Source organism: Rutilus rutilus (genome assembly GCF_951802725.1).
Source record: "Rutilus rutilus genome assembly, chromosome: 23".
Taxonomy (NCBI): Eukaryota; Metazoa; Chordata; class Actinopteri; order Cypriniformes; family Leuciscidae; genus Rutilus; species Rutilus rutilus.
Genome location: NC_140233.1, coordinates 13378868 through 13400910, shown reverse-complemented (window position 1 = coordinate 13400910; position 22043 = coordinate 13378868). Strand labels below are relative to the sequence as shown.

General features: G+C 36.6%; 1 protein-coding gene across 1 annotated transcript in view; it reads right to left on the bottom strand.

The window, feature by feature from the left end:
* galnt18a (UDP-N-acetyl-alpha-D-galactosamine:polypeptide N-acetylgalactosaminyltransferase 18a) overlaps positions 1-22043 on the bottom strand; it is a 57255-nt gene that overhangs the window by 25967 nt on the left and 9245 nt on the right. The window contains exons 2-3 of the mRNA XM_084398078.1: positions 2888-3080; positions 678-844 (exon numbers count right to left, since the gene is read on the bottom strand). Coding sequence (XP_084254204.1) covers positions 678-844; positions 2888-3080 — 360 coding nt within the window. The remainder of the gene's footprint in view (positions 1-677; positions 845-2887; positions 3081-22043) is intronic.

Genomic DNA, 22043 nt, shown 5'->3' with positions numbered 1-22043 from the left:
TCTGAATTATTATTATTGACAATTGCCATTTACAATTATGCATTTGGCAGACGCTTTTATTTATTATTATTTATTTTATTAAGTTGACGGCATATATTTTTCCACCACTATTAATGTGAACAGAAAATTATTTGTAAAACAAATGTATTTGCTAAAGCAGCTTTACAGAAAAAGTGCAAGTAAAATGTAAAAATAGTGAGCTGTAAAAATGTAAGGAGATACATATGTAAATACATTATTTTTCCAGAAGGGTAGCTATGCATTTTTATGTATACAAACCCATTTATACTGTATGTGCTTTTATAATGTCCTTGCAGGTTAATAAAAGCTACTTAAATGTCCTAATCAAACTAAGGCCTTGCTTATTCTAAGCCCTGTCTGTGAAACCAGGCCATAATGTGCAAGTTGGCACACTGCCTTAAATAAAGATTTTACTTGATTAAACTGGTTGCTTCAAGACCAGAACCAAAAAAGTCTCGCTTCAGACGCCAAAGCTGCTGCCCATAATCCCCTAGTTTTATCATGTTACAGACCTCAGATATCCTTTCCACGTGAATCCACATTCATATGCATTATTCATCGTAATCTGTCAAACAAGAATCAATCCCCACTGAAGGAGTCCCTGTCTGCCTCTGGCAAATCAAAAAAGCAGCGCTGGGGCAGCAACAGGCCCTCACCGTTGTTGCTGTTGTCATCCACGAGGATTATCTCCTTTAGCAAGTGAGAGGGCGTACGATGGATCACCGAATGAACGGAGCGCAGGATGACCGACAGAGCCTCATTCATAAAGATGAAGATGATGCTGACTTGGGGTAGACTGGAGGGGTATGAGATGTTTCTGCACCTGCAGGAGGAAAAAAACAAACATAAACAGAGGATCACACACCTGGAAGAGAAGTCTTTCCATGATTAAATATCTTATTTTTCTCCATAAAAATGTATGTTACAATTTATATACAGTGAGGAAAATAAGTATTTGAACACCCTGCTATTTTGCAAGTTCTCCCACTTAGAAATCATGGAGGGGTCTGAAATTGTCATCGTAGGTGCATGTCCACTGTGAGAGACATAATCAAAAAAAAAAAATCCAGAAATCACAATGTATGATTTTTTAACTATTTATTTGTATGATACAGCTGCAAAGAAGTATTTGAACACCTGAGAAAATCAATGTTAATATTTGGTACAGTAGCCTTTGTTTGCAATTACAGAGGTCAAACGTTTCCTGTAGTTTTTCACCAGGTTTGCACACACTGCAGGAGGGATTTTGGCCCACTCCTCCACACAGATCTTCTCTAGATCAGTCAGGTTTCTGGGCTGTCGCTGAGAAACACGGAGTTTGAGCTCCCTCCAAAGATTCTCTATTGGGTTTAGGTCTGGAGACTGGCTAGGCCACGCCAGAACCTTGATATGCTTCTTACAGAGCCACTCCTTGGTTATCCTGGCTGTGTGCTTCGGGTCATTGTCATGTTGGAAGACCCAGCCTCGACCCATCTTCAATGCTCTAACTGAGGGAAGGAGGTTGTTTCCCAAAATCTCGCAATACATGGCCCCGGTCATCCTCTCCTTAATACAAGTGCAATCGCCCTGTCCCATGTGCAGAAAAACACCCCCAAAGCATGATGCTACCACCCCCATGCTTCACAGTAGGGATGGTGTTCTTGGGATGGTACTCATCATTCTTCTTCCTCCAAACACGTTTAGTGGAATTATGACCAAAACGTTCTATTTTGGTCTCATCTGACCACATGACTTTCTCCCATGACTCCTCTGGATCATCCAAATGGTCATTGGCAAATTTAAGACGGCCTTGACGTGCTGGTTTAAGCAGGGGAACCTTCCGTGCCATGCATGATTTCAAACCATGACGTCTTAGTGTATTACCAACAGTAACCTTGGAAACGGTGGTCCCAGCTCTTTTCAGGTCATTGACCAGCTCCTCCCGTGTAGTTCTGGGCTGATTTCTCACCTTTCTTAGGATCATTGACACCCCACGAGGTGAGATCTTGCATGGAGCCCCAGTCCGAGGGAGATTGACAGTCATGTTTAGCTTCTTCCATTTTCTAATGATTGCTCCAACAGTGGACCTTTTTTCACCAAGCTGCTTGGTAATTTCCCAGTAGCCCTTTCCAGCCTTGTGGAGGTGTACAATTTTGTCTCTAGTGTCTTTGGACAGCTCTTTGGTCTTGGCCATGTTAGTAGTTGGATTCTTACTGATTGTATGGGGTGGACAGGTGTCTTTATGCAGCTAACGACCTCAAACAGGTGCATCTAATTTAGGATAATAAATGGAGTGGAGGTGGACATTTTAAAGGCAGACTAACAGGTCTTTGAGGGTCAGAATTCTAGCTGATAGACAGGTGTTCAAATACTTATTTGCAGCTGTATCATACAAATAAATAGTTAAAAAATCATATATTGTGATTTCTGGATTTTTTTTTTTAGATTATGTCTCTCACAGTGGACATGCACCTACGATGACAATTTCAGACCCCTCCATGATTTCCAAGTGGGAGAACTTGCAAAATAGCAGGGTGCTCAAATACTTATTTTCCTCACTGTACATACTGTTTCATATAATTTTCTGTATGCATATGCATTTATTCTTGGCTTATCAGTCAATTTTCTATGACAACTGCCTGATATAAAATATATGAAATAAAATTATAAACTATTTTATTGTTTAACTTTCGATTGGGTTTTATTGACCAGACTGTGACCAGGAAAGGTCAGATGATTTATGAGGAAATTTGCATATCTTCACTTCTTCTAAGTGACTTCTTTGTTTTGTTCACCATGACCAAAATGATACAGGAAAATCAATGTTTGCAAAAGAACAAAGGGTGAGTGCATTTACAGTGCATGCTAATAAGAGTGATTCATTCACCCGTCTGGCCTGAGGTCTGGGATGGCTCTGTCTAGAGAAAGCCTGTCGCTGAGGTAGCCGTTGTAACCGTAGTACTGGAACTTCTTCAGGGCCACCTTGCGGCTCTCTGGGCCGAGGTCATGACCCCAGCGTGCAAAAAGAGAGTCTGAGAGGGACATGTCGGCTGTGTCGTCTGCATCTTTTAAAGGTTTCTCTAGAAGTTCAGACAAAAAGAACAGTGTTAGCAGTGTAAGCCCAAAGGCTTCTGGGTAAGGGTGGTCAACACCCACTCACAAAGTCTTTAACATTAACTCATGTTCACTCATGCTGAATTTGTAAAATCGAATAATGTACAAATTGCAAATAATTCATAAACTACAATAACAATAACAATATTATTAATTTTCAACATTTTATGTTTTAATATTTTAATTATTTTATTATTAGAATTAGTATTATTATTGCTCTAGCTGTTAAATAATAATTTAAATATTTACAAATAATAAGTATTTTTATTTTTATTCATACATATTTAAATATTTGTTTTTATATAACTATTTAAATTATTATTATTTTATTATTATCCAATAACAACAGTAATAATAATAGTATAAATTATAATAACCAAAATAGTATTAATAATAATTGACATATTCAATAATAATAATAATAAATATTATTATTATTAATCCATACATATTAACAATGCCATTAAACAATACATTCTAATATAATTAAACATATTACACACACACACACAAATCAATCAATCAATCAATCATTTATTTATAAAGCACATTTAAAAACAACCAAAGTTGGTTGGTTGATGGATGGATGGATGGATGGATGGATGGATGGAACACAATGAAAAAATACCATGTTTTTTTAAAACATGATACTATAAGGTAACATTATGTGTTTTTACTCTGTACCATGGTAAATCCATATTTTTTGGACATGTGACAATATCATATACTATATAGTACCTGGGAGTACATTATACAATGGCATAATTTAATACTATGGTATTATGGTATGATAACACCCTAGTACTTCACAATGGAAGACAGCCAGTTGCGGTTTGGAAACTATTGCCACGAAAAATTATGATTCCATTACTTCTGTAACTTCCATTCATCAACTTGGAGATCCCATCAAGGTCTTGAGGAAAGCTAATTCTTCTTGCAGAAACTCTCCATCAAGCTGCAAAGACAGCAAATGTCTACCTTCCACTACATCAAATTCAAAAACTAAGAAAATATGACAGGTTGTAGAAATATGACTGCTGAGTATGCAGACAGAACAGAGGGAAAGAGCCCTGGCAATGCTCAAAGAATGATGAAAGGCCAATGGAGGTAATTAAGGAATGCTAATTAACAGCAGAGGTTATTTAATTACAGCCACTGCATAGAGCTGGTCTGGTGAGAATCATTCATCTTTTCCACTGCAGACACTGACAGTTTGAAACCAACTTCACAGCAGAAGACACTGCTTTCATAAACGCCTTTTAAGGGGCTGTCGTGTAAACGTTCCAAAAAATCAATCCTTGATGGTAATCTTTACACTTTTTATTTCTAGCTTACTTTGTGACCATTATCTTTTTTTCAATTATTTCCAAAGAGCATCAGCGATCTCAACATAGGACTGTGGCTCGAATTAGTCAAATAGAAGGCTAGGCATTCGCCTTGAGAGTCACTTTTACAGTAAAATAGAGCTTAGCCTCGTTCCAGATCTATTCAGCATAGTAGCCTACATTCAAATAGAGCCAACAAAAAACAGGCCACAACGTTTTACTGGCTGGGAATCAAGCTGCAAGATGAATAACAGTATTTATGGTCCAAAAAGCCTCCATTATTGTGTTTAGAAGTTCAGTTCACCATGTAATTCAGGTAGTCTCAACATGACCACACTGATATGCGGAGTAAATACTCTAAATAGGTGCCCTCTGTCGTTGCGCTCAAAATCACTTTAGATTCAGACGATAATCAATGCAGTTTCAATGACACTGTTGTTTTGTATCATGCTAAGAAAAGAGGAGAGAGTCAAACAGAGACTGAACTAACTGCAGAACCTGACAGATCAGTGGGAGTAGGTTGAAAAAAAGGATATTTTCTTCATATGATGTGAACAAAAGGAAGAATACTTTAAAGTTTGCTTATATAGTACCTACTGTGATATTCATTTTAGCCATGTCTTCTGGACAGCAGTAGGTATATGGAAATCACACTGATAATAATTAAATTACATACAGAAATGCTAAGCAACAAGCCAACTAAAGTTAGGGACTAAACATGCTAAAATTAACTTAGCCATTAATTATCTTTAAAGAGGTGGTATAATGCGCTTTTCACAAGATGTAAAATAAGTCTCTGATGTCCCCAGAGTGTGTACGTGAAGTTTTAGCTCAAAATACCCCACATATATTTTTATATAGCATGTTAAAGTTGTAACTTTTTGAGGGTGAGCAAAAACGCACCGTTTTGTGTCTGTTCCTTTAAATGCAAATGAGCTGCTGCTCCCGGCACAGGGGGCGGAGCTTCAAGAGCTCCTGTCCTTTTACCTCACACAGACATGCACTGAAAATTTCTAAAACTTTTAGCCTTTTATGTTCAAACCGGAGTCAGACAAAGATGGAGAGACTCGAGAAGAAGTGACAACATGTAGACAACATTTCTGAATGGTTAGTTGATGAATTTATGTAGCTTATGTGTAGTGATCTTCTAGTCATTGATTAGCATATTCTGTCTTGATAATCTATAAATCATGTTCCGGGGGGGGCGGGGTTTATGTAAATTTTAGGGTTAGTGATGTCACTAACCCGGGAGAAAGCTCGTGTAGTCCTTACCAGCCGTTTGTTGTAGTCCTTAAAAAACTATTTCTTTCAAAAGAAAATATCTCCCTTTGCTTTGAACTTTGAGTGTTGTAACTTTGCAGATGTTATTTATGCTCAAACAGCATTACACACTACATTACACACTAACTCAAGTTAGAAAAGTGAAATCATATTCAACCACCCCTTTAAATCATCACCCTTTCTGACATTTTGTTCTTATTTTTGTTTGGAATAAATACAGGTTAAAAATGTATACTTGCAACAATCAAATGTTATGGATAGGTTCCAACTGGGCTAATTACCTATTATTCTATATTATATCACAATAGCTCCTCTAACCCAACAGACAAAAGCCCCTCTAGTTGCCTTTATACTATTATAATCATCATCATCATCAAATAAATAAATAAAAATTCATCATCATAGACTTTTCACACAGAAATACAATAATATAACACATCAAATAAATATATAATACATAAAATAATTATAAAACAAAAACAATCCTTCAAATTAACATAATTTAACTTTACATAACTTTACAACCTCCTGCAGAAACACCAAAAAAAAATTGTTTAATGCAATAACCATTTTCAAAATACTTTGTCAAAGCAGTATGAAATAAATTCTTGCTAATAAAAATATTAATTCTTGCAAAAGTAGTACTAAGATGGTCTTTACTCACCAAATATAGAGCTAATTATAATCAAGTCCACAAAAATAAATGGCGATTTTTCCACCATCATGCACTTTTCCCCCTTTATATTAATTTATTTATTTATGATTTGACACCATATCAGCAGCAATGGCTATTCATGGCAAAATCAACATTATTTCAATTTCAACTATTATGATTACAATATAATTTTTTTATAATATTAAATTCTTATTTTTCTTGATCACACAATTTGCACCCAAAACAATATAAAATCAAAATTAGAAAATAAATATTTAAATAGCAACATTTAAAAGACATATAGCTTTGCAACGACCTCATGCAGTGACAAAAATGCAATTGCTTTTAATGCAATAACCATTTTCAAACTACTGTTAAAAAGTGAAGACTTATTCAATGCAGTATGAAATAAGTGACTAATAAAAATATTCATGCTTGCCGAAGAAGTACTAACATGGCCTTTACTCAGCAAATAGAGCCAGTCCACAAAAACTATAAGCTCATTTTACAAGGTTGTTTGAAATCAATTATTATAATCCTTAACCGCTGTGCTCAGTAAAGTTGATGAGACAAACCCCTGCACTACACACCATGTATTACAGCCCCGATTGTTACTAGATTAAGTTCTCACTGCTAAGTAAATTACTTTTTCATCTCTTTGGCTATCAACAATATAAAAAACCACTAAGCTACAGATTAAATATTTAAAAAAGGGTAGCAGAATAAGGTAGTATTTCCATTGAGAATTTCTCTTTACTACCAAACCCTGGCTTTCTTTTTTTATCTGTGGAATGCAAGAGACATTTCTGAAGGCCAATCTTTTCAATATAATGAAAAACAACGAGGACTGGGACTGGGAAGCTTCAAAATGACAGAAAAGCACCATTAAAGTATCATAACAGTGGTGCACCACATTACAAGTCTTCCGAAGTCATATGCTATAAAACACAGCTAGAAGAAAGGATTGATGTTGTGAGAGAAATATAGTAGGAAGGATCCAATCCAAAAGAAGAAAGTAGTTTAGTTTCTCCTTTTAAAATGCAAAGCCTGGGGAGGGTTGCGTCACAACGGACGGCTAGCATTTCTGACCTCGTCTGTGGCATGCCGTCTGCCTGTCAGTGCCAGCTCTATGGAGCGAATGTAAAACAAGACACCCAGCATGTAACCCAAACTATTGAAGAGCGCATGCAAACAGCCTGCAAATGCAAAAACATCATGTCCTTCTGACATTTCGGAGAATCTCTTTGCCACAAATGAAGGGTTCACATGAGGGCACATGTCACTTGTGGTTTGTGTGCATGTGTATTTTTCTGAGGAGGTCTGAGGATGACTCTGACTCACAGACCCAAGACGACATCGAAAGCCAAAATATGAGAGCACTCACATGACCCTAATGAGTTACATAGATGACCTAATGTTCTGCTGTCAAATCCATCTCTACAGACCGATGAGACACTAAAACATTCAAACTGTCTGGGAAGCTTTATTCAATGCTTTCATTATTTTTGTACTTTTCAAATGTATTTTATGTAAAGATTTTTATTGTCTTAACAGACCCAGATTTTTTACCGTTAAAAGTGAAATAACTGTTTAAATGAACACACTATTTCTTGAGTGAAAGTGATTTTAAAGGAGTCATAATGTAGAAATTTCACTTTTCCACGAGAATCAATGTATGTTATGATTGCATAATGATTATACACTGGCCGGGAAGCCGATATTTAAAAGTGAAGCGTTTGTTTACCTCAGGGTTTGTAAAATAGGCCACGTGTACGCGCACGAAAAAACAAGATTTTGATTTCTTCCCCTTCTTGACGTCAAGACGGGGGAGGATATACCAAATATGGACACCGCAAACCTATGCCGCGGGAAGCCCGCCCCTCTCCCCCTCTCCCCCTCTCCCCCTCAGATTCAGTTTAGTTGACTCGAGAAAGATGGAGAAATCGAGTGCACACCTGAGATGCTCTGTGGGTGACTGCCACAAACAACATGCAAATGTGTTTTATCTACCAAAAACGGACGAAACTATCAGGGAACAGTGGATGAAATTCATTTTTAATGACGCTGTCCCAACAACTCTTTCAAGTGGTGTATCGTTAGGTGTGTGTGCTAAACATTTTACACCGGAATCTTTTACAAATTTGGGGCAGTATCAGGCGAACTTGGCCTCGAAGCTCCGTTTGGGAAAAGGTGCCATCCCAACCATCAGGGACTTGCCAGAAATTGAAAAGGTAATACTGTGTTTTTATTGCTCTACTGTGGTTAACAAATAGCAGCTAACTGCTAATGCGGCTATTGTATGTAACGTTACCTTCGAGGTAAACACGGGGAATGGACTCTACGAATGCTAGCCACATCTTTCGACTTTGTTTTACTCTAGCAGCTACAGTAGTGACGGTACAGGAGTCCATGCTCAGTGGCTAAAACTGTTTAAATGCAAGTATGAAAACAATATACCACTAAACATTATTAGCCAAACTCATGCAAAACATGCAGTTTGAAAATAGCTTTCAGTTAGTGGGGCTTCTGTAAGAATGTATATGGCAATGGTGTATTTCTTCTTTTTTCTTTGGTTGTGATTACAATTTCACTAACAATAAGTACCGTCACATTTATTGAGCTATTGCAGTATTTTGTCTATGTTTTTGTACCGCTTGGAAGTAGTAAAATACATTCCTGCAACCAATCAACGCGCCCCTCATTTGCATTATTATAATGACCGTCCACGACAGCCAAAACATCGCATCAGATCTCGCGAGACAATAATGCCTTTAGAAATAAGGGTCTGAGGGGCTCTGTGTTGATTTTTTTTCCACTTTTCTTTTTTAGAAGTGCCTAAAATACTATAATAGAGCATTTGGGTATCCAAGGTAACACAACATTATGACTCCTTTAATGAAAAAAAAATAGGTGACATGGTGTCGTTTTCATCATGACAAACTTTTTTTTTTTTTTTTTTAAGTTAGCGTACTTGCTTACCAAGGAGACAAAAGACAATTGTAAAATAATGCATGCTTGAGATGAGTATAAAATATATCTAAAATGAATATAAACTATATCTAAAATAAATGTATATTATATAAAATAATTCTGCAAAAAATAGTTGAAATAAAATAAAACAAATATTAGATGATATCTAAAATGAGAAATGTTGCCTTGAAATAAAATAAGTTAAAGGGATGGTTCGGAGTAAAATCAACCTAGGGTCCTTTGCGCCATGACCTCGAGCTTTCCATATGCATCGCTTTCTGTCAGGATTTTTACGCGTTTTTCCCAAACCACTGAAGTGACGTCGACGTCCGGGTTAGCGGTGGCATGAGCCGTCAGGCAAGTGTTATTTAAATAAACTCCTGATGTGCTTACAAACTTTCCAATGCCTCGTTTTATGAGTACAGAACCTATTTGTACTACTGTAGAAGTTTGGTACCATTCTGGGCATTATTAGTGGGGTAATTTACGAGATACAACCTTGGATCCATTAGCGCCTGCAATAAACCATCCGGCTGATTTCTCTAAATATGCTCTAACTTTAATAATGTTCAACCAATGGGAAAAAAAAGCTTCTGAGGGGGGTGTTTGGCTCGAGGTCATGGTGCAAAGGACCCTAGGTTGATTTTACTCCGAACTATCCCTTTAAGTACAGTACAAAAATTAATAAAACTGAAATAAAAATAAATGAAAGCTTAATAGAAATAAAAATAAAAAAGTCCCCCTGCAGTCAATACAATTTTATAAAGGTATTATTTTAGTAAACGATACACAATGACAAGTGGAAATATTGGTTAAATGCAGCCATATATGTTTGAACCAGAAACTGATTCAGAAGAGTGAATCATACAGGGTCATCTAAAAGTCGATGTATCAGAATGATAATGCATTTATGTTTCGCTCTCTACAACGTAGGATACATAACGGTAATTAATATGATTAGCCTTTGGCTTGACTTCGTTCTATCTCAAACAGCTAATAATGTGTTACATATACCATGTTCCCCCGTTCGCATCTCAGAGACAGCTTTGAGTTAGAAACGCTTTGAACAGAACGTCAGTGAAGATAGGCATATAGTTCATCATAACATCGTAATATACATCATTTACATAATTCACCCGCTATATTGTTACATGTACTCGATTTTACCTGTCCCTTCTTAAAGGTGTTCTTGCGTTCACTGTGGAAAAGTCCCAGCCTGCACGTTGACGGGATTGGTTACATGTTTGTGACATCAGAAACACCAGCGATTTCAAACCGCGTTTTTGAGACTCTTTATCACTTCAGTTTTAAGGAGCAAATACTCAGCAATGGTGTTGACTGACTAATTTGCACATGGTTTGTCTTAAAGCATATTAAAAACGCCACATAGACATTTAAACGACATTAAAAACTCTTTAACATTTAAATAAAAAATATAAAAATAGTATAATAAATACTATAATAGTATATAATTAACAACAGTGCTGTACCATGTTATCAGATATATTAATAAATATTTAAAAATCATTAAATATAAAAGATTTATTTTCTAATACATTTAATTTGTTAGTAGTGTAACGGTCACCAGCTGGAGTGCCCTTGAGAGCCACCAGAGGGCACTCCACATAAGACTATTATCACTCACAAACTACAATTCCCATAACTCACTGCCCGGACTCATCATCACTTATCACTGATCACATTCACCTGTACCTCATTCACTGATTGCATTCACCTGTGTCTCATTATCCTGTTAGTCTCAGTCTATTTATACCATGTTCATTCATTCACTCACCGCAAAGTCTTGTTTAAGTGTTACACTGCATTTCTGAGCATTCTCCTGGTTTTCTTGTCTCTTGGTTTTGGATATCTTGCCCTGTTCCCTGGATTACTCTCTTGCCTCTGGTCCCTGCCTGTTTTGTTTGTTTCTTTGTTTTGACTGCCTGTCTGTGTATGACTCTTGCCTGTACATTGGATTACGCCTCTAGATTGCCCCATACAATAAAGCTGCGTTTGGATCTAAACCTTTGTGTCTCGGAGCAGATCGTAACAAGTAGACAAATGAAATCAGTTAAACAAAGAGTGAAAAGTGCATTTTAAAAGAGTTATTTCAGAAAGTACACAGGACCAAGGTTGCCCATAGTTATCCCCATAGAACGCCCGTAATAAATAATGCATAATGTTTTGTCTCCTAAGATACATTAATTATGTGAAGATGCAACAATAGTTTTAAAGCTCTGACGTCATTAACTTGCTGTAAGAAAAGAAGTGCATGACTAAGAGGTAACAGGATACTCTACTTGATTAAATTAGCCAGTAGTGCACGGCTCTAAGTGAGGTGAGACAACGATTTTTTCACATTGTCTAAAAAGTTTTTTAATATACCGTGAATAAATGATGCCATACTACATGCACAGTCCACTGTCTTGAAAATTTTATTTAGCAATTTAGACCATCGGACAATGTAAACAGCTCCAAACACACTTCTGTTTATTGTTTGTAGCACCACAGACCAATTTCATTCAAGTTATTATGCCAGTGCAAATATTTGGCACAGACATGATCATAAAACAGTTTATTGCTTTCTGTCAATGCAGTGTACCTTAATCCAAATAGCTCTTGTATTTCAACACATCTGAAAGTCTTTCTTGCTGTTTTGCACATATTTCAGTGCCGGATCGTCTCTCTGCACACTAACAGCGTCATTATACATTCAGGCCAGTCAAGAGCTGCTAGAAAAGCTTCACATTGCAGAACAAAATGACCAGATGCCCAAAGCCATTTCCACAAGCTGTACTACACAGCAAGAGCATCTGTAACCATGACTGATAGTGCTGTGAATGGCTCTGAAATGCTCCATCAATTCCGGTATTACTCGTTGCATAAGGGGTCTTTTAGACAGCATTCTTGGATATATTATTCCATACACATCATATTTTGTAAAGCCTTAGTTATTCCACGACCATCATACCTTCAACGGTATTAACGGATTTGTATATTTATATCACTTTTGTATTATACTTGTACTTTTTTTATATGACTTATATTTCATGTCGGTACGTGTATTTCCTTATAGATTCAAAAGTTCATAGAGTCAGTAAAATGTTTTTGAAAGAAGGCTCTTATGTTCACCAGAAACCATTACTCCAGTTTTCAGTGTCACGTGATCCTTCAGAAATTAAAAAGAATCTTATAACTGTACAATGACAAGCTTGAATTTACTTTTTCCAAGGACAATGGAGGTCACTTTTTTGCCACGTTTGTATTTCCACAAAAAATAGGTATTAAGCCATATATCTTTTGCTGTAGTGTGTCAGTAGGAAATATAAGTTTACATTTCCAAACATCCTTTTTGCCATTAATTGTAATAATCCAGTGAGATTTTTGTACGTACAAGGAGTCTGACAACAGCCGATATGATCTGACCTCACCATCATCGAGTCCATCGTGTAAATAACTAGCTTAAAACCCCTTTTTTCGCTGAAAATACCTAAGATTTTTCCACAGTACTGTATGCAGATTCCTGTGCTATCTAATGTTCATGCCACTTTGCGTTTCCTGGATCTCATAGACCTGTTATCTGGCTTCCTCCCTTTTCATTACACAGTTTTCAAAGTAGACTAATTATACTGATGTGGGTCAGACCGACCTTATTCCCCTCAAAGAGATTAGGCCTATATTAAGCATATTTCTGATGAAAGACATGAGAAGTTAGCGAGCACTCAGCGAAATTCATGTTTCCGATATGTTTGTAATTACTTCTGCCCTTTCCAAAGAGCAAGAGTGAATCACATTTAATTGGTGATTTCTTATGCATATTTCTTACACAATGGCCACTGGAATATTTTAGAGCTTCCCTTGCTGAAGAATTTTTTAAAAATACACAATTCTTCCATCATAATAATTTAACTAATGTTATTTCCAAGCAATTAGAAACCTGCATGTGGTGTAACGATACCCTCATGTAACGATTCGATGCATATCACGATACTGAACTCACGATATGATATTATTGCGATGCTGTCTAAGACATATGGTGAAAGGTTAACAAAAAATGTACTGTTGATTAAAATGGTTAAATTTGGTATTACATTGTGGGTGTAAATGAATAGGCTTGGACTTGGCTTGTAACCCAATGCACAGGACACTGTTGACACCAGAATGAAAATATTCATGATTCTGAAGCTGAAAATACAGAATTATTTTAGATGAATTGCACTCTGTCACTGACTAGATATATTTAAAATAATGTAGGCTACTTTTTACAGGTAACATAAGATATTTGGCATTATCAGGACCCACAAATATTCCCCCATTGCATTATTATACATTATATTCAACATTATATATAGTAGTTTAATATCATACTACTGACACTAAAACTCTGAAACCTTGCATTTTTTCCTCACACAGTAATTTTCATTTTGGGTGAACTATTCACAATACATATTGTCACTATCCACGATACATATTGTTGCATTTTGGTATCGCCATATATGCATTGCAATATAAGGTGTACACTTAGTTATTTTAACGATTTAAATGCAGCTGATCCATTCCAAATTCACTTTATTTATTAAGATTAATATTTCCAGAAAAACTCATGGAGATTTTTGGGGTCAGTGAGATCTTGTTTTTTTTTTTTGGACAGAGTGACAGTAAAGACGTTTATGATGTTAGAAAATGCTGTTCTTTTGAACTTTCTGTTTATCAAAGAATCCTAAAAAAAATTAATCACAGTTTCCACAAAAATATTTAGCAGCACAACTGTTTTCAACATTGATAATACATGTTTCTTGAGCACCAAATATTAGAATGATTTCTGAAGGATCATGCGACACTGAAGACTGTGATGCTGAAAATTCAGCTTTGCCATCACAGGAATAAATTACATTTTGAAATATAGAAAACAGTGATTTTAAATTTCACAATATATTAGCCAACTGTTTTTACTGTATTTTTGATCAGTAAATGCAGCCTTGGTGAGTATAAGAGACTGTAAGAGGACTAGAGAGGAAAAAGGAAGAAAAACAGTGGGGAAAAGGAGGTTTGGTCTTTAAAACCCAGATATTCATATCTATCTTCCCTGACCATTAATGCCAGACCATAACTGCCAAGCAGCATTTTTATTTATTTATTTTTCTGAGTATAGGACATGAATCCCTTGAAAGTAGGATGGCTACGGGGCTAATGTCCCATCCACCGTCATTAAACAATATTGTGTCCTGAGAGAGGGCAACCCAAGACCACAGAATGGAGAAACAGAAGGTAAGTGTCCTGACAGTTTAAACGCTCCATCTGCACACATTCGCCTTCCCCTCCATCACACTCTGTGCAGCTTATGGAACAGGACAGCTTGCTGGCAAACCCAGGAAATATATTTTATTCAATTTCTCTGAGAGTTTTTGCAGCCTTCAGGGGATGGTGACATAGAGAGCAAGTGAGGCTGGATTCAATGACCTGGCTCAGCCTGGAGCCAGAGCCGGTCCTGAGGAGAGCGAAGCAGAACGTGATCCGCCGTCCAGGCCGGCCATCTGTCTGAACACAGGAGAGGCAGAAAATGGGCCACCATTGAGCAATTGCATTGCTAAAGGGTTAGTTCACCCAAAAATGAAAATTCTGTCAGTAATTACTCACCCTCGTGTTATTCCAACCCCGTAAGACTTTCATTCATCTTCGGAACACAAATTAAGATATTTTTGATGAAATCTGAGAGCTGGCTCACTCCTTCATAGACTTCAATGTAATCGATATCTGCCTGCCATCCCAGAAAAGTTAGTTAAGACATCATTAAAATAGTCCAAGTGACTACAGTGGCTCAACCTTAAGTTTATCAAGCGACGAGAATACTTTTTGTGCGCAAAAACAAACAAAAATAATGACTTTATTCAACTTTTTTTGTTTTTGGCACAAAAAGAATTGATAAACTTATGGTTGAGCCACTTTAGCCACTTGGACTATTTTAAACACTGTCTTTACTAACTTTCTGGGCTGGCAAGTCTGTGGAGGAGTGAGACAGCTCTCAGATTTCATCAAAAATATCTTAATTTGTGTTCCGAAGATGAACGAAAGTCTTACGGGGTTGGAACAACATGAGGGTGAGTAATTACTGACAGAATTTTCATTTTTGGGTGAACTAACCCGTCATTTCGAGATGAGATCACTTCAATTAAAATGCAGCATTAATGCAATCAAATAATTGGCCTTACGGGATAATTCACCCAAAAGTGAAAATTCTGTTCATTCATCATTTTCTCACCCTCAAGTTGTTCCAAGCCTGCATGAGTTTCTTTCTTCTGCTGAACACAAACGAAGATAATTTGAAGAATGTCAGTAACCAAACAGTAGACGGGCCCCATTGACTTTTTTTTTCCCCATACTATTGAAGTCAATGGGGCCCTAGGCTTGTTTGGCTCCTTCCATTTTTCATTCATTAACATTTATAAAATACTGACAAAACTTCAACTACAGAATGTCATTTGAACAACCAGTCAGTACTACTGATCAAAATCTTACAGTTAGTTGACAATGTAGGTGTTTGACTCACTAAAAAAATTTACTCAAGAGTTATTTGTTTAGGAATTGGACCACACAATTTTTACTGTATGTTTTGGATTCACAAAAAAAAAAAACCTAGTTCACATGAGTAATTTGTTGAGAAGTCAGACTACACTGGTTGCACTGTATGTTTTTGATTCACTACAAACAACAGACTCATAAGAGTCATTCGTTCAAGAGTCAGACAGCAGGCTGCGTGGTGTTTTTGATTAATTAAAAGAACCATTTAAAACAAATGACCCATCATTTTGGTTGCTCCATTTATTTTCTCAAAATACATGCCTTTGCAACCAAAGTTTCAGAAAATGTCTTCCACAAATACAATGGACAGAAGACTGAAACCATCGCACACTGACCCCAATTAGGCACTGAATACAACTGACGACAAATCCTGCTCCTTCTTCGATTAATTGAATCCAAATGTCTACCTCTCAAAATGTCAGGCCTAATCAGATCACATAAAACTGTTAAGAGTGCATAGGTGTTATATTCACAACAGTGGAAATGACCAAGCTGCTAAGTGAACCACTCACTGGTGATGAATGCCATTTTGGCTGCTCTTCTCATTAAGAGCTGTTATGTAAGCATCTGCTGGGTTAAAATGTCCTGTCGGCGCCATGAGGACAGCAGATGAGACATCCAAGTTGACAGATCCTGTCACCTTCTTTAAGGCACATTAATACCCAACTGAAGCTACAAGACACATAAATTAATAGATCACACAATGGCCGTGAATGTCCTGGCAACCAAATAATCAATGAATTTTTTATGATCTGCCGTGGGATATATTACACCCGAGTGCATGCTAAGTACCCCACTTGAGAGGCGCGTACCATTACGCAGCAACAAAGTCGGTTTCAATTGGCGTGTTACTATGAATATCCCATCTCCACAAATCTAAAGTGTGTCAGATGTTAGAAGCACTTGATGCCTCCAAGATGCCACTGATGTAACCGAAACGCAATGGTTTCAAACTTCACAGCGACACGTTTGAGCATGTGAATCATACATGTATGCCAAAGTAAGCCTTACTCAGAGACACACAGCTAAAACATCACAATCCAAACACCCCCATTCTATCAGACTGATGATTTACAGTCATAGTCTGACAAGACGAGATCAAAAATACTATAGAGACTTAAAAAGATAGTTCTGAGAAATTCTGTCATCAATTGCTCACCCTCATGTCATCAAACCTGTTTGACTTTTTTTCTTCAGTGGAACACAAAACAAGGTATACCGTAAAGCAGTCGAATTTTGTAGTTCTTTTTGTGCTCGGGTTACTACCCGAACCCCGAAGTTCCGTAGTGCCAGTAAAAGCGATACAGACCCCGTCAGGCTATGGCAGACGTGTCATTCAACCGATTGTAAGTCGATGTACCATCACAAGGGTCTTGGAAATATATTATGAAGGTTGAAAAACTCCATGGTGTTGCTTTAACACGACGCAATGATCCGGTCGGAGCAGTAGTGAAGAATAATGACTTGGATTTCAGTATGTTCCTTACAGAAATTTTATGGTGCTTTTGCATCCTTTCTTGAGGTCTGAAAGCTTCAGTTTTTATTCATTATGTGTGCATTAAAAATAAACAAGCACGACCTTCCAAATTTCCACAGGAGAAGAAAAGCCATAGAGTTTTCAATCAACATTAAGGAGAGTTAAATGGTAACATGAAGTCATTAGGTTTTAAAACAGCATGAAGGAGAGTAAACTGGTTAGCTGACAAATTCAAAATGGGCTCATTGGAAAAATATGCTTCTACCTACATTGTTGCAAAACTCCAAAAACGTACCTATACATACAATTCACTGCAGTTTCCAGCTAAAATTAACACTAGTGGCAGTAAAAGTTGTATTCCTTTTCACACAAATTATGATTAAAAAAATACTTTTCACGTAGTTTCTTGCACTATTCTATTCTATGATGACCTCAAAATACTTTGACCATAACGATAGCGTAACGATAACGATTCGGTTATAAAACGATTCTCAATGCATCACGATGCATCTTTTCCTCCAATTCTTTTATTAATAATAATTACTACATTAATAATCACATCTGGTTCTTTTTGTTATAATATCTTTGTTATTAAAAATAAGAACAAAGATGCAAAAAAAACAAAAAACAAAAAGAATGTAAAATAAATGAACAGCTCTTTCCATTTTTTTCATTTAACATCTATTTAACAGAAACATTCAGGTAAAAAAATAATACAGAAATTTAATTATTAATCAAATGTAAAAATAATTAAATATGTATTAATTACAAATAAATTGATTATTATTAACACTGCAAAAGTTATTCGTCAAGAGCAGTGAGTGATTACCTCTTTCCTTTTGTTGCTTGATCAACATTAATAACAGTTTTAAACAGCAGGTTTATTATATTAAAGGTTGTATCAGCGATTTCAGGCCCAAACATAAATGATCACATTCATCTAATCTTTCCTAACGATCCGCTAGCTGCCCGCCCCATAAGCATGCCGTCAAAAAAACGCGTCTCTGTAGGCAGCCTAGGCTCTGAGATCTGCACACAAAAACAGTTGGTTTCACCAACCACTCAAAACCCAAATAAATAGTGTTCCAACCAATCACCGACAGGGGTGGGTGTTGTGAGGTTTTGCGCTCGTGCACGGCTCCCTATGACAGCTGCACGCGAAAACCTCACAACACCCACCCCTGTCGGTGATTGGTTGGAACACTATTTATTTTGGTACAACCTTTAAGACGTAATACATGGATCTAATAAAATGTTACACATTAGATTCCCTCAAGCACACTAAAAACTGAATTCAGAAAACTGAATTCAAGATCGCATGCTGTCTGACAGGCGGCTTCGGCTGTGTGTCAGTCAGCGCAAGTAAAGCATTGAGATCTTTTTTGTGGCTTATTGCGCTTTATAACATCCTGCACTTTGTTTTCACATTCATGCATGATCTTTTCGTAAAAATCCAAATCGAAACATCAGACAAAAGTAGAGTGACCTAGCTTGTTTCCAATAAATCAGCTCATTAATATGTATTATAGGCCTATTTAATGACATTTTTCAAAAATCGATGCTTTTGCTTTGATGCATCGATGCAGAATCAAATCAGCATTGCGATGCATCATTAAAAAAATTATATTCCACACAGCTCTATTGATTTGTAAACTAATACATTTGTTTTATCCATATGTTTGGTTTTTCTAACGTAGTGTGGTAGTAAACTTACTCAGTGGCTCACGTGGTACAGCACTGCACTTGAGATGTGAAGTATCACAGCGGTCTGTGACAAGCGCTAGCTTGGTATCACGTACATTAGCCTCTTTAACTGGAGTGTGCTAACAGCCTTTCAAAGTCAAGCTGAAGCTGTCAAACGACACAGCTGCGAGTTCAAGCAACCCTGCAGAGTGTGAACTGGAGGCAGGTCTCACAATTATCAGTTATTCTGGGTAATTAAAACATTTGAGTCACTGGCGATACCTCCATGCTAGCTTGACATGTTAGCTATAGGCAAACTGCCATAATGTAAATGTATATGAAATGGTCTCTCTTCCTAGAGGTTTTCACTAATAGAATAGCCTACAGCCCACTGTGCTTTCAGCAGAACTTTTTTGTAGCTAATAATTTGGTGGGCCTGCTGGTAAATGCTGGCCATGATGTGCACCACACTGAGCTCAATAATCATCTGTCAAAGCATTTCCTAACCCATTCAAGGAGCTTGTGAATAATCATAATAACTAACAGGACTTTAAGACACTGTAGGGAAGATTGCTGTTCTGAATGGATTCCACACTCCGACACGGACAATTATTCTTTCATTGGCAAAAAGAAAATGGTGGTTCTTTGGGCGATTTTCAATATGTCTTGCTATTAATCCATGACATTGAGCAGTGAATTATTCACGAATTTCAGTATTTCCACAATCACTTTCTCATTAAAGCAGAGTGCTAAAAGGAATGAATGTTACGCAGAACTGAGGTTTTTAAATGCTCAGGGTAGTTTCATTAGAAACCTTATCATGTGGGACTAAATTAAATTAATAAAATGTTTCACAAAGCAAACTTTTAAAAGGCAAAAACTAAAGGCAAAAAGCTGACTGTTAAAAAAATATAAATAATGTGATTGTTGTTATTAATAAAATAATGCTTATTATTCATATGAGCACAACAGAAATATTTATTTTGATGTTAATCATTTTCTGTAAAGCTGCTTTGAAACTATGTATTTTGAAAAGCACTATACAAAAGAACTTGAAATGAATTAATAATTATCATAAAAATTTTTTTTTGAACATTTATAATATTGTCAACCAATCAGGTTTAAATTAGATAATTTAACAATAATAATAACCAGACCATAAAATTTAAACCTGGTATAAATGATGAAGAATATTTTCAGGCACCCTCTTCCCACCCATAAAACCTTTGTAAATTTTAGCAACAGCTCTGTTCTAAAAATTAATTCAATTCATTTTATTGCACTCACAATCCTTGAATCACGTCAGAGTCTAACCAGTCAGATATCTTGTTTAGCCCTCTGTCCTTGACACCAGTATTACAAAAGGCCACAAAAGCCCATTTTCTCTTTGCTGCATCTTATTAGACTTCCTGTCACACTGATAACATTCACTGGCTTGTATTAAAAACTGTAGAAAATTGAAGGACTAGCAACAAAAAGATGCTCCAAGAAAACTGGGGTCTTTCGGTTGCTTTGAAACTGAGCTAGTTAATGCACGCCTTTCACGGCCTTTTGTTCACATGGCCGGCCGTGGGCTGTGCTAGTAATTGCATTAGCAGGTGACCTAGAAGTCGCCAGGACGTTCATACGAGTGAATGTGCGGCCCCGGATGGCCATGTTAATCGTCAGAAGTTCAGAACACCATTAGATACAGGCTACATGGCAGTGAATGTCCCTCAGGTCATATAATGCATTATTATACTTGGGCTCCAAATCTCAAATCTGTGTCTGAACCATTAACAGGCTTTGCATTAAGGCAAGAGTGTTTTTTTTCCCCTCTAGAACAGAATGTTTGTTGATTTCCTTGCTAAATGAATGACTTTGGCCGCATAAATCAAACGTTACAGCTCATTGCCTCTAATTTCAACATCCAAAACACAATCCTGGAGAAAAAAAAAATTATGATTACAGCCTCATCCAGCTTCGCCACTTCTGCCAAACAAATAAAAGCACAAGATGCTCTAGATGAAATTACTGTAGTGACCTTGCAGAAAACACAAAGTGCACTCAACAGCCAACAATTGCTTAAAAAAAAAAAAAAACACAGGGAGAAACACAATTAAGTGACATATTTCGACACATAAATTATTGTGACATTTTGTAGAACAGTGTATTCATGTTCCTAAAGGCTGCATTATATAAGAATAGCATAAATTAATAAGGACTGTAAATGTATTAAAATATTTAATTAAATCAAGTACACAATTTGTACATTAAAGGTACAATATGTAATTTTTTTGCTTTAAAAATAGCAAAAATCACTATATCTATGTTATATATTTTTTTTAGTTGTGTACTTACATTATCCTCACTGTTTACAACAACTTTCAAACCAGGAGAAATTTGTACTTTAATTCGAAGACACGTCCCGTTTCTTTATTTCCGTTTTGTCACCGTCAATGGCGTCATATCCGCGTTGTCCCTGGTTTCCGCTCATATTGCCATAGCAACCAGAGCCCTCTGATAGTAACCAAGGCGACAGACGTGGACAACTGTGTAGTTCGCAATGTCTATTTGCACGCTGTTGTTGTTTCGTTCAAACATTATGGACCATGGCAAGCAGACTTTGGATAAAAAAGGAGAACCAAAAGGAGAATCAATATCAGCGCGGTGTTTTCGAGATGCCTAGAGCTCCACGTCCGAGACTTCGACCGCTCCTACATGTACTTTATTAAACAGGTGAGTACATTTACATAAAACTAATCAATGTTATATAGTTCAACAATGATAAAATGTTAGAATATGATCTGTATGTTATTCTAATGTTGATCTAGCTTACTGCTAGTCTCATACAGACAAACTAACACATAAATTTCAACACATTCAAATGCAGTTTAGTGTGATAGTGTAATGTTAGACCAAGTGAAACAGCGCTGCGTTACCTCACAAGTTTGTCTAATAAACTGACCTGTGAGTTGTA